Raw genomic sequence first — 14,094 nt, 5'->3', positions numbered from 1 at the left:
TCAAGTGAGTCTTACAGCAGCTTTCTTTGAGATGACCTTAAGGAGAAACAATACAACTGTTCAACAGCACAAAGCTAGGCTATGACTGACTCAAATAAAGAACTACTAGACAGTATTTAAAAAAAACTGCTCGGCCAGGCATGGTGGCACACACCTTTAATCACAGCACTTGGGAGGGGAGGCAGAGGCAGGTGGATTTCTGAGTTCAAGGCCTACAGAGTGAGTTCTGGGACAGCCAGGGCTGCATACTGGGACCTTGTCTTGAAAACCAAGCCAAATCAAGCAAACAAACACACAGTAAGAAAAGAGATGTGCTGGCACATGCCTGTCATCCCTGAACAGGGGGGTAGAGGTGGGGGGACCGGCAGTTCAAGGCTAGCCTCCTAAATGACAAGTTTGAGACTAGCCTGGGCTACATGAAACAAACTAGGAAACAAAAGCCCCAAAGCCACATAGAGCAGTCATTTATCTCAGCCTTCTGCCCCTCGCTGTCAGTGCTTGTGTCTGGACATTCCCGCCTGCCCCATGACGGTTCAAATCATGACTTTCAAGGGTGTGACCTTCCAGAGGACAATGGTGAGCTACTTCTAGGGTCTTCACACCCACAGCGCTGGACATGCAGCTGGCAGGGACTCCTGAGCCTATCTAGGCAGAGGTCATACAAGACAAGGGCCAGTGGCCAGTCAGCCCTGCATGACCTCACGATCTTTCCTTATCCTAACGCACCAGGCTGCAGAGAACCCGAGGAAGACTGCTGAGGCGGCCTGCGGCTGGGAAGAAGCTGAAAGCAGAGAATCTACCCAGGAGGCCAAGAGCTAAGTCAGGAGCTGGTTAGGGGCAGTGCCCAGGGCAGTGTGCCGATGGTGCTTGGCCTGGCCTACTGGCACCAGATTCTAATGCTCTCTGCCCTACTGTTTTTGAGACAAAGAAATGGCTCTCCCAAGGACCAGAAGGCCTAGGAAAACTTCAGGAAAACTCAGACAGCTCTTTAAGTGGAGTGGGAAAGGGACAGCTGTCTTTAAGCACTGCCACCCAACCACTCACATACCCAAAACTTAAGACCCAGCATCCTGGACATGAGGTTAGTGGACATCACCCTGAAGGAATTACCCTGGAGACAAACAGCCTTACGGGCACAGCTTTCATACAGGCCTCTCTGCAGTAGCCAGAGACAGTGGACTATCTCAAGAATAACTCAGATAGCTGAGGGGGACAAATTGGGTTGGTTTAGGGCATCAGGGAGACTTTTCCTGGGGTGAAATCATTATCGAGGACGCTGGGGGCTGATTGTGTGGGAATGCCACAGCACTATCAACATGGCTGAAAAGCCAGGGCTGAGGTTATGGCCTGACTCACAGAAGAAATTCTTTATTTTGGATGGTTGAGTGACCAGAGAACAAGAATTTAATCCCTGCCCATCCCTTCATGGTACCCAATTGCATTAACAAGGAAGCCTTTCTACAAGGAGCTCTAGGGATACTTCTGGAAGCCCTGCTCCAGTCACCCACTACAGTGGATTCCCAGGATGCAAATCTAAGAGGAATCTCACTTCAGGGTCTGGGGACCCTTTTGCTTACTGTGGAACTTGCACCAGTTCTACATTCCTCCTCAGTTCCCCCAGACTCTTGAGGATGACAAGGGAGGGATAGCACCACAGCAAACAGGGTGGGATAGCCTACTACACAAGGGATAGCCTACTATACAAGGACACAGAGCTGAGACCAAGTGACCTTTTAGTAGACTGGCAGGAGGCAGTTACCTATCAGGGCACAGAATTAAGGAGCACAGCAGGCAGGAGACTTTCTCACATGACCCTGGGTTGGAGCACCTCTGGACAAAGGCCCCTTTCGGTGCTTCCCATGATCCCACTGGGCACTCAGGTGTCCTCAAGCTCCTTGCTGCTGCAGATGCCTAGCACCACTCGGGAACTGGAGAGACAGGCAGCAGAGATGGCAGTGCTCTGCCAAGACTGTGTGCTGCAGGGGACTTCATGGTTGGCAGGATCTATACCAAGCCTGCACACAGGACGGGCAGGGAATGACACATCAGCTCCAAGTTTCTCCACGAATCTGCTCAGAGCCCAGAGACAGTGCTCTCCCCTATCTGCAGGAACTTGCTTCCGACTGACCTTGAGAGTGAAAACAAACATTGGACTACACGGAAGGCTAACCTCTAAGCCATCATCTCAGGTCTTCTCAGAGCCGTCTCCTGCCATGCTACAGAGGGGCCGGAGGAGCTGCACCTGGGCGCAGTCAGAGGCATCTGCAGCCCACGCTGGCCTCATGCCTCCACATTCTTCTGATGAGAGGAAGAAGGAGCCGTGGGCTGACCACAGTCACCAGGAACTGGCTTGTGGCTGTCGCACCGAGGCTGATCAGGGAGAGACAGTGCTAGTCTTCCACTGTGCTTGAGTCCTTTGGAGTGGGTTGTGTTTGCACTGGCATCTGGCTCCCAAGTGTCACCAATGTCTTGGGTGACCTGTAATTTGAAATCACAGACACGGGGTCAGCACGTGGCACAGGTATGATGGTACACTCATGATGGTACTTGTTCTAACGGTGGTACGGCTCCCTCATATGTTGGGACAATGGTATGATGGCCTCCCTTTTACTGAGGATCACTGAATACTAGGGTATTATCTCTCTTCAACTTCAAGTCAGTTCTGCATGGTGAGACCACCCTCATTTTACATATGAAGCTCAACTTCCGAAAGCTTAGCCAACTAGCTTAAAATATTTCTTTAGAAATTTAGGATCTGCAAAGAGGGGGATAAAGCCATGATATTTATGTTTCCCTAAATCTGGCTTGTTTTGCTTAACATGATGATTTTGAATTACTTTCCATCAAATATTTCTTGCGTGTGTGCATGCCTGTGTAGGTCTGGAGATGGCCTTAAGCAATCATTCCTTAGGTGGTAAACATCTTCCTGAGACAAGGTCTAGCTCATTGGTCTAGAACATGCTGCACTAGCTGGCCAGAGAGCCAAGGGGTCTTCAGCTCTGCCTTCCCAGTGCAGGGATGGCAAGCACAGCCCATCACATGCGACTTTTATTTTTGTCTGTGGTTTTCACTCAGGTTTGCAAGTACTGCAGGTTGACCTTGAATTCCTGATCCTCCTGCCTCAACTCCCAACTGCAACTGCAGAGATTGTAGATGTGCACCATGCCTGACTGCTTGGCTCCTGGCTGCGCGCCTCTCTCTCTCTCCCTCCCCCCTCTCCCTCCCTCTTCCCCCACGCCCCCCTCTAAGATAGGGTTTCTCTGTGTAGTCCTGGCTGTCCTGAAACTTGATTAGTAGACCAGGCTGACCTTGAACTCAGAGCTCAATGCTGTCTACTGAGTACTGGGATTAAATGTGTGCCCCAGCACTGCCCAGTTTTCCTCTTCATTCAGTTTTCTGAGACAAGTTCTCGTGAACCACATTCTGGCCTCTAACTCTCTTCATCGTTAAGGCTGACCTTGAACTTGTGGTTCTCCTGCTTTCACTTGCCAAGGGCAGGATTACAGCGTGTGCCACTTGGCTCACCTATTTCTTTATAATCATTCTGACTACGCAAGGAAGCTTTTTAGTGTTTGTTTTCAGACAGGGTCACATGTGACGCTGCCTGGCCTCAGACCAGTGATCAAATCATGCGTCCCTCTTCAGGCTGCTCCAGGCCAGGAAATCCAGGCACCATTTGAAAACACAAGAGAAATCATCTATGCATCTCTCCTGCAGCTTCAGTCAGTGCAAATGCTAAAGGAAGGGCTGATGGGGGAGACCCAGGAGACGCCTCGGTGGCTGAGAAGGCTCTCAGAGTCGGTCCATCTGTGCCGGGAAGTACCTGACTCAGAAACCCTAGACTCCTGCTGGAGACTCATGAACTTCAAAGGACTTTACTCACTGGTTTTTGTGTTTGAAGCCACTGACGTGAGCTTGGTACTGTTCTATGGAGTTCAGCACTATTTTACACGTCTTGCAGGGATAGCCCTTCCCAGCTGAAACATACAGGAAAATGAAGAGTTAGTCATCCAACAGGAAGGGAGCAGAGGAACACTGCCTGCACTGAGCATGCACAAGCCCTTCTGAAGACCGATGGCTTGGCACTGAGGCTGGGGTGCTCTGGAGGCCAGACTATGTGACACTGTACCCTGGGGCTGCAACCTCCCTATTCTTCTTAAGTTATCCCAGCTAGAGGTCCCAGCAAACAACCAGAAGAGGTGTTACTGAGCAAACGAAAGAATGACAGAGAATAAGTCCCTGAGGTAGCTTAGTGGGTGAAGACGCACATCCAAGCCTGATGAACAGGGTTTAGTCCCTGGTCCCACAACATACAAGGACAGGACGGACTCCTTTGACTTCTACACATGCACCACCTGTGCCTCACCTCAACGACATGAATAAATATATCAGTACCAACCACAGAACAAGATGTCCGATGCTTCAATTCTCCCTCTGCTAAGAGGCCTCATTAAGGGCGCCCCGTCACTGAGACCTCTTGGAAGGTCCACCCTCTGTGGGCTTGCAGTAACGGCGATGGAAGGGTACGAGTTGTCATGAGAATCAATCTGCCTCTTTACACTGTGGTTCAGACAGTGATCTCCAGGGATCTGGTGGCTTTTGCTATATGGCTCTAGTAGTGACTCATGAGTAGGTTGGACTGGATCCCTGGCCATGTTGTATAACTTGGCTAAATCCTTTTCTCCCCAATGCTTAGCTTTTCACAACATAAAGCTATTGTACTTTAAAAAAAGATTATTTAAAATATATAAGTACACTGTGGCTGTCTGCAGACACACCAGAAGAGGGCATCAGATCCCATTACAGATGGTTGTGAGCCCCCATGTGGTTGCTGGGAATTGAACTCAGGACCTCTGGAAGAGCAGTCAGTGCTCTTAACCACTGAGCCATCTCTCCAGCCCCCACTTAATGTGCTTGTATGCACACATATGTGCAGGTGCCCAAGATGCCCGAAGAGTGTCATATTCTCTGGAACTGGAGTTAGAGGTGATTGTAAGCCACCTGGGTGCTGGGCTCAGGCTCTCTGTGAGACCAGCAAGTGGTGCTGACTGCTGAGCCTTCTCTCTATGGCTATTACTTTACTATTTGTGAAATGAGGCCTCTACACTGTGTAGCTGTGGCTGGCCTTAGGGCCGTGGCGACTTTGTCTTGGATTGAGTGCTAGGATTATGAGCATCACTACGCCAGGCCAAAGCAACTATGATGTAATCAATGTCTCATGTATTTCCTACAATTTCTTTTGAAACAGTTGAGGTGGAAACAGCTGTGCTGGATGGTGTTTTCTTGGGGCAAACACTTGAAGGACAAAGGTGAAAGGCTAAGGAAGACTTGGGAAAGAAAGTTTCCCTGAGGCAGACACAGAAAAGAGGATGTTCTACTAAATAAAGCAAGCTCGAGAAAGGACACGTGATGGACTCTTCCCTAAAGACACTCGTGTATTGGTCCACCTTATCACTGAGTAGTAGACCTGCATTTGTCAGGACTCCAGAGTGAACTGCACCAAAAACCTGGTGGTGTGCTGAGTCCTTGTGCTTCCGAGGACTCAGGATGATAGGCAGTGATGTCAGCTGAGACAGACTCACGTGCAAAGGCAAGACACATGATGTCTGGAAGGTGACTGACCGAGGCTTGCTCACAGAGCTAGCTGTGCAATGCTTGTGGGTCTTGCTTCATTGCTCTTCACTTCCCTGAGAGAGGCACAGCCAAGAACCTCTCCTAGTGTTCCTGCTGTCCCTCCTGCTGACTTGAGTCAAAGCTGAGGCTGGCTGTCTCTGCTGGATAGAGCCACCACTGATTGGTGTTTGCTATCCTGACTTAACTGGACTGCTGGTGTATCCACAGAGGGAACTGCTCCAAAGAACCTTTCTAAACAGGTCCATTCCCCCCTTCCCCATCCTTTCTTTCCCACTACCTCTGGTGGGTGGTGGGCTACAAGGGAAGTTAAAGTGTTTAAGAACCATCATAAAAATACAACTTGGAAACATTAAAGTTACAGAGAGCATTTCGTGTAGCTCAGGTCAGCTTTCAGCTTCTGTTCTTCCAGCCTCTGCCTCCCGAGTGCCAAGATTTCAAGCATGCACTATCGTGATTAGCTTATTTCACATCCTGTGAGAATAGTTGCTACATATCTATGTCTCTCTCTGTGTGTCTGTCTGTCTGTCTGTAAAAGTAAGACACAGTACATCTCAGGACAGAGATAGAAAGTGGCAAATCTGGACGACGATATGCAGGGAGGGAGGGAGGGAGGTGGACTTATGTCCCCCTGCCCGGGGCTCGCTGTGGAGGACAAGCAGCACTCACACATCTGGAGCCCTCACAGCTCTGTGGTGAGATCACAGCTCACTTCCCCGTGTGAGTGAAGATGGAGCCTCTTGGAGATTTGAGTTCCAGGTATGTAAACAGCGGAAAACGATTTTTAAAAAAAGTAATTTGAGCTGGGTAAAGTGGCACATGCCTTTAAACCCAGCCTTTGGGAGGCGGAGGAAAGTGGATCTCCGTGAGTTCGAGGGCAGCCTCATCTACAGAGTGGGTTCCAAGACAGAGCTGTGTAAGACTGTGCCCCATAAAACACAACACAACAAACAATAACAACACATTTTTGGTATGGGGAGGGAGGATTAATTCATTATAATGATGTGTATGAGAATGCCACAATGACATCTACTAGGCAATGTCCTCCCTTTGCTTAGATAGGGTATTAGGTAGTCCAAGCTGGCTGAACTCTCGACATAGCTAAAACTGGCCCTGAACTCCGGTCTTCCTGTCTGCACTCTTCAGGCACTGGGATTTTAGACGATGGACAGCTTTGGGTCTTATGTGACTCAGCTGACCTTGAATACTCTACGAAGCCAAGGGTGACCTTTGATACCTGATCTTCCAAATCCTGACCTTTGCTGCTGGAAGTCATATGCGATGCCACACACAGTGCAGGACATTTCGCTACTCTTATATAAAGATTGTCACTGGCATCTGGATAGGAACTATTCTAAACGCACAAACCACTTAGAGTAGTGTGGATATTTTAGTACTGATTTTACCCACACAGGATATCTTCCTATTTTGGGGATGGTGGTACATGTTATTTGCTTTTTGGGAGAGGGTCTTGCCATGTAGCCCAGCCTAACCTTCAACAAGAATATAGCCCAGACTTGAAGTTAAGGCAATTCTCCTGCCTTAGTCTCAGCTGTGTGTCACCCGTCCAGTTCATCTACATTGTGTGCGCGCACACACGTGCACACACAGAGGTCAGAGGTTGGGTATCTTCCTCCATAGCTCTCTTTCTTCTTTAAGATGGATTCTCTCACTGAACCTAGAGATTACCACCTAAATAGAATGGCTGGCCAGTGAGCTCCAGGATGCACTTGTCTGTGCCCCAGAGCACTATGGCATGGCCGTGTACCACCAGTCAGCTTTCCTGCAGGGCTGGAGTCTTCTTGCTTTCGGGGCAGGCACTGCACAAACTGAGCCATCCCCCGGCTCCCTTTCAGTTTCTTTGGCCAGTCTCACCATCTTAACTCAAGGGGTCGTTCACTTCCTTAATTTTATTTTCATTTTTATAGCTATGAGGAGATTGTTCTCTTGATGTATTTCCTAGCAATTTTGTGATTGGTGTATGAAAAAATGATCTTTTTATTTATTTTTTTTTCTTTTCTTTTTTTTTCGGAGCTGGGGACCGAACCCAGGGCCTTGTGCTTGCTAGGCAAGCGCTCTACCACTGAGCTAAATCCCCAACCCCTAGAAAAAATGATCTTTAATGTTTATGGTATCATGATATTCTACTTTGTTTGTCAGGGTTCTGAGACTGGGTCTTACAATATAGTTCAGGCCGGCCTCAAACTGTTTCTACAGCACAGGCTGGCCTGGAACTCACCACCACCGTCCCAATGTCCTAACTGCTGGATACAGGCAGATACTATCACGTTCAAGGACAGAGGGCTAGAGAAAAAGAAGAAAAGGCCACCTTCACATTCAGGGGAAGTGAGCTGACCCTACAGGAAAGGGCACGTGCTGAGCCTGTTACAGAGCTCACAGGCAGAGGGCAGAATGGAGATGCCACTTTGGGTCCAGACTGTTTGGGTTTTTGTTTTTGTTTCCCCCCTGACTGTTTTCCATATGTGTTTAAAAGGCTGGGGATGTTCTAGTTAGATGCACTGAGGGTATTTTAGATGCATGCATGGGTGTGTGATGGGCCCCGTGCTGTGGCTTCTGATGGACCGTGCACTTCCTGGGTACCTTCTGGAGAAGCACAGTGTTCTCAGGGACGCCGGGGGAATGAGCCAGTGGTCGATTCTGGCTGTTTAGCCTCAGAAAACACTCTTTGGTATGAGAAGGGAGCCAGGCTCACACCCATCTTACGATGCTGCTGTGACTGAGTTTATGCCAAGCACTGGCAGCACAGCCCTGCGATCCAAGCAGTGGAGAGTGCATGCAGGAAGGTCGAGAGTTTGTTATCCTTGGTTACACAAAAAATTGGGGGCCAGCATGAGCTACATAAGACTCTGTCTCAGAAAACAAAACTAAACAAACCCTGACTCCCAACCGCAAACCAAAGGAACTAAAACCGCCCTACCTGCTCCAAGCTCATAGTCTGGCATGCTGTACTCATGACAAGAACGATTATCTGGCTTTCAGATTTTTATTGGATTGCTTACACATGTGCATCTGTGTAACATGCCTGGTCTTCCCCCCTCCAACTCCCACGTGCTGTGATTACAGGTGTGCACTACTGTGCCACGTTTATGTGGTACAGGTCAGTGAGGGCACTGCTCTCTGTGCAACTGAGTGACATTTCCAGTCCCAAACATACTAGAAAGGTCCCCTAACTGTGAATGCCCACTCTTGTGATGCCAGGTGAGTATCCTCCTCCTTCACCATGACCCAGGGATACAGGCAGGTCTCAAATGCTGTGGAAAGTACCCTAAACATGCTCACACTTTGGTAAGGCGGTTGACGCCTTCAATCTAGCAATGTGGATGTTACCTAGGGAGTCTGGATCAGAGGCTGGGGCTGGCAAGATGGCTAGGCAGGTAAGACCACTTGCTGTTCTTCCAGAGGACCTGAGTTCAGTTCCCAGCACTTATGTCAGGCGGCTCAACCACCTTTAACTCCGGCTCCAGGGAGTTAACTCCTCTTCCAGCATCCTCGGGCACCTGACTTACAAACCCACAGACACAGGATTAACGTTGACTTTTCTTTCTCTCTCTGTATAGCCCTAACAGGTCTGGAACTTGATCTGGAGACCAGGCTGTCCTGAAAGATCCACCTGCCACTCTATCCCAAGGGCTGAGATTAAAGGTGCACACACCACAGCCTGGTTAAAATCTAAAATTTAAAAAAATCGAACCAAAACAAAAATTCCTTCAAACCAGAGATAAAAAACTGGTAGCTTTTGACCAAATCTGACTCTGAGGGTTTTACTCAGAGTTTAAAATTTCTAAAATTTAGTCAGGCATTTAAAAATAAGGGGATCTGAGCGGAGACTAGCTCAGTGGTATTGTCTGCTGAGCATGACGAGGCCCTGCAGCTCATGCCCACCACTGACTCCGAGCTAACGGTGACAATGGTAATAAAAGTACAGCAAACGCCCACACAGGTTTTGGTTTCCATTGTTCTGTTTTTTAGAGACAGGGTCTTTGTATGTAGCACTGGCTGTCCTGGAGTTTATACGTAGACTAGGCTAGCCTCACACTCGCAGAAACCTACCTACCTCAATGCTAAGATTAAAGGCATGTGCCACCTGCCTGGCTTCCACAGTACTTTGAAAACTGAGAGGTAGCAACAGCGTATAGCGTGGAGTGGCTAACCCTCTTCCTCTGCCCATGCCTTCTCTGAACCGTATCATTCACTTTCTGCTTGTTCCCCTGTATCTTCTCAAGACAGGTTCCCATTATGTATCCAGACTGTCCTTGACCCATGATCCTCCTGCTTCAACCTCCCAGCTTGTTGGGATTACAGTGCACACCACCAAGTCTGGCTTGCCTGTCTGCTCTGTGCTTGCAAACCCTGCTTTAGGAGATGCAAGAGACAATACACACACGGGTAGTCAACGGAACTCTAGTGCTTAATCCCTGGTCCAACTCTGTGGGAGCAGCCCCTCACCTGGTGAGTCCGAGGCAGTGGGGCCCGCCAGCCGCCCGTAGTGCGCCATGAGCTTGAGCTTGGTCTCCTGCTTCCGGTGCCTCTTGCCAGTGTAGTGCTGCTGGGCCATGGCGGGGTCGTTGAAGGCAGAGTGGCAGAGGCTGCAGAATTTGTCTGGGTCTAGCGTCTCTCTATGTTGCTGCAGGGCTAAGGTGGAGGCCAGAGGAAAGGATTTGTCAGGTGTTTCGACAAAGCTGTGGTAAGAGAGTTCAAACAGAAACAATGAAAAAACAAGCCAGAAGGTTCCCAGGTTTTGAGTCTTTTCAAGTGAAAGAAAGACAGTGCCAACCAGCACACTGAGAGACGTGGCACAGCCCGAAAGAAGTCACACTGAATAGTCACACCACGAATGCTCTAACTGGGACGGTGGCAAGATCTCAGTGAGCTCAATGAACAACTGAGGTGTCCCCAGCATTAGGTAAGAGCCCAGGTCTTCCCTCTGAGGAGCTCTGGACTCGTGTTATTTGGTCTCCTAACTTCGTATTTGCAGCCTCGGTCTCTCCAGCCCTCAGAATTCCTTGCCATTTCAGAGCGAGTAGGGTAAGAAGTGTAAATAGTTCGTTTCCACAGAGAAGACAACATTCAAGCTCTGAGCCCACACAATGGCAGGCTAGCAGAATAGGACACCTTATTATTGTTTACTTGTAGTTTTTCCTGAGAAAGGGTCTCACTACGTAGCTCTCTGGCTGGTCTAAAATGCAAGCTATAGACCAGGCTGGGATTAAAGCGCATGTCAGCACACCTGGCAGGGACGCCTGTTAGGCCACACTGCATTCTTGGCACCGTGAGGGACGGGGAGATGGCACCAACAATTACACATTTTGTCTTCAGTTTCCCTTTAGGTTCTCAGACGCACTCCAGTTTAGTAGGTATCATTCTGCCACATTTCAGAGAAGACCAAAGCTTAGACAGTAAAATGATTTGCTCGGGCTGGGGAGATGGCTCAGAGGTTAAGAGCACTGACTGCTCTTCTAGAGGTCCTGAGTGCAATTCCCAGCAACCACATGGTGGCTCACAACCATCTGTAATGGGATCCCATGTCCTCCTCTGTTGCGGCTGAAGTCAGCTACAGTGTACTCGTATGCATAAAATAAATAAATCTTAAAAAAAAAATGATTTGTTCAAGATGACCAAGTCAGAGAGAGAACTCTAGGATGCAGGACCCCAAAGCTATCATATGCCAGGCTCAAGACAGAAGCAGGGGATCTGAAGGCTGCCACTGATTCTCTCACCTCAGAAAACATTGAGACTCTGCTCAGAGGACTTAGTCAGTCAAGGGTAGAAAAGAGATGGCTCAGTTATTAAGAGCACTGGCTATTCTTCCAGAGGATCTGACTCCAATTCACAGCACCCCTGTCAGATGGCTTGTAAGTGCCTTTAACTCCAGTGCAGGGCATCCAATTGTTCTGGCTTCCACAGTGAATGTGTACACACGTACACACACACACACACACACACACACTCTCTCTCTCTCTCTCTCTCTCTCTCTCTCTCTCTCTTTCTCTCTTTAAAAGATAAAAGCAGCTAACCAGAGTCTGATCTGGGCATAAGTATGTATGAATGAACTTCCCAAAGTCAATATGGCTGCTAATGTTGAAAGCAGGCCAGACAGCTGCTTTCCAGAGTAGATGCCATGACTAACAAGTCCCTGCGGTCACCTGGAATGGTATTAAACTAACAGCCACCACTGCAGACATGGAGGGCCCAGACCGCTGGTCCCCAGCAGTGGGAGAGGGGTGTGGGTCAGCAGAGCTTACAAAGGAGGCTTTCCCATCTCTTACCATTCGCACATAACACTGAGGATTTGTGGCAAGTCGGACAACATTCACCAGTCACATTTTCCCTGGCATAGTTTCAGCAAGTCACTCAGAAAGTGAAGCACATATACAATAGTTTATGAGAATGTTTAGTTTGTGGTATTGAGTTGAAGAAAACAGATTATAAAACATTGTTTCCTTTTTCAGTTTTGCGTAGCTCTGGCTATCCACTAGCTCTGTGGACCAGGCTGGCCCTGAACTTTCCGCACTCCTTAATCCTTTGCCTCTGAATGCTGGGATTAGAGGAGCATGCTACCACACCTAGCTTCACTGATGCAAAGTCACAGTGTTCTCTGCACTTTCTATTCTTACATAATGAATCTAGACTTCTGAGAGAAATCTAGACATAAGTCATCTAGACATAAAGTTTTTTTTTTTTCTTTTTTTTGAGACGGGGTCTTGTTTTGTAGCCCAGGCAGTCTCAAACTTGAGTAATCCTCATGCCTTAGCCTCCCTCCCCAGTACGTGACTACAGGAGTGAACCACTGTCTGGCCTATGAGGATGATCTGCTATGGGACAGCGTATCTATGGATGGCCCAGGTTGGCCTCTAATGCAATACCCTTCTGCTTTAGCCTCAACAATGCAAGGACTTATAAAAGTTAAGGCCAGGGGCTGGAGAGATGGCTCAGCAGTTAAGAACACCTGACTGTTCTTCTAGAGGTCATGAGTTCAATTCCCAGCAACCACATGGTGGCTCACAACCATCTGTGAAGAGATCCGATGCCCTCTTCTGGTGTATCTGAAGACAGCTACAGTGTACTTAAATATAATAAATAAATAAATAAATCTTTAAAAAAAAAAAGTTAAGGCCATTCTTTTAAAATTTTTATTACATTTTATTGATTTATTAGGTGTGCCATGTGTACTTCAAACGACCACCTGCACGCGGTCCTTGTCATGTGATTTCTACCATCTTGCGCACGGCCTAACACAGGTTGTCAGCACCCACCTTTCTTTACTTGCTGAGCCGTTCTGTCAGCTTCCCGCCCCATCCACCCACCCACCCACTCACTAACCCATCCATCCATCCACCCACCCACTCACTAACCCATCCATCCATCCATCCATCCATCCACCCATCCACCACCTAACCCATCCATCCATCCAACCCATCCATCCATCCATCCATCCATCCATCCATCCATCCATCCATCCATCCATCCATCCATCCATCCATCCACCTACCCTCCTCCACTAACCCATCCATCCATCCATCCATCCATCCATCCATCCATCCACCCACCCACCCACCCATCCATCCATCCATCCATCCATCCATCCATCCATCCATCCATCCATCCATCCATGCATGAATGACAAGGTTTCTCTGTGTAGCTCTGGCTGTCATGGAACTCATTCTATAGGCCGGACTGGACTTGAACTCAGAGACCATGAGTGCTGGGATTAAAGGTGCATGCTACCACTGTCGGGCTTATTTATCATGTGTATGTTTACCTGAATGTATGTCAGTGCCCAGAGGCCAGAAGGCAGCATCAGATCCCTTGGGGCTGGAGTCACACATGGTTATGAGCCACCATGTGGGTGCTGGGAATTGAACCAGGGGTCAGTGCTCTTACCCAACAAGCTATCTCTCCAGTGCCCGTTTTAAAACATTTTTAGTCTATTATTATTATTGAATGTGTGTGCGTGTGTTTGTGCCAGTATAGGTGTGTGTGCACATAAGTGTGCATGCCAGAGTACATGTGAGGAAATTAGAGGACAATTTTGTGACTCAGTTCTCTCTTCTCACCTCCATTGGGTTCTGAGCATCAGACTCAGGCCCCCAGGATTGTGTGGCAAACACTGTGACCTACTGAGCCATCTTGTGGGCCCAAAGTTAAAACATTCTTTAAAACATTCTAGAGGTGAGGCTGGAGAGATGGCTCAGTGGTTAAAAGCACTGACTGCTCTTCAAAGGGCTTAGGTTCAATTCCCAGCACCCACACTGCGGCTTCAGAACCATCTGCAACTTCACTCACTCCTAGAAATCTGATGCCCTCTGTGGGTACTGCACGCCTGGTGAAATAGGAGCAGACAAAACATCCATGTACATAAAAATGAATATTGTTTAAAGAAACACCACACCGGAGGGGAGGAGTACAGTGAGCTCTAATGCCAGAGCAGCTGTTTAACAGATA

The 14,094-nt window shown here is 48.4% G+C and overlaps 1 protein-coding gene across 1 annotated transcript in view; it reads right to left on the bottom strand.

Annotated features, from left to right (window-relative positions):
• Nucleotides 1-14,094, bottom strand: part of Znf346 (zinc finger protein 346) — a 29,536-nt gene continuing 15,442 nt past the window's right edge. The window contains exons 5-7 of the mRNA XM_032884566.1: nucleotides 10,099-10,284; nucleotides 3,884-3,977; nucleotides 1-2,478 (exon numbers count right to left, since the gene is read on the bottom strand). Of these exons, the coding sequence (XP_032740457.1) occupies nucleotides 2,391-2,478; nucleotides 3,884-3,977; nucleotides 10,099-10,284 (368 nt within the window). The 3' untranslated portion in view covers nucleotides 1-2,390. The remainder of the gene's footprint in view (nucleotides 2,479-3,883; nucleotides 3,978-10,098; nucleotides 10,285-14,094) is intronic.

This window comes from Rattus rattus, chromosome 14 (genome assembly GCF_011064425.1).
Source record: "Rattus rattus isolate New Zealand chromosome 14, Rrattus_CSIRO_v1, whole genome shotgun sequence".
Classification (NCBI taxonomy): domain Eukaryota; kingdom Metazoa; phylum Chordata; class Mammalia; order Rodentia; family Muridae; genus Rattus; species Rattus rattus.
Note: the sequence above shows the minus strand (reverse complement) of the source record. Positions and strands in the feature narration are given on the sequence as shown.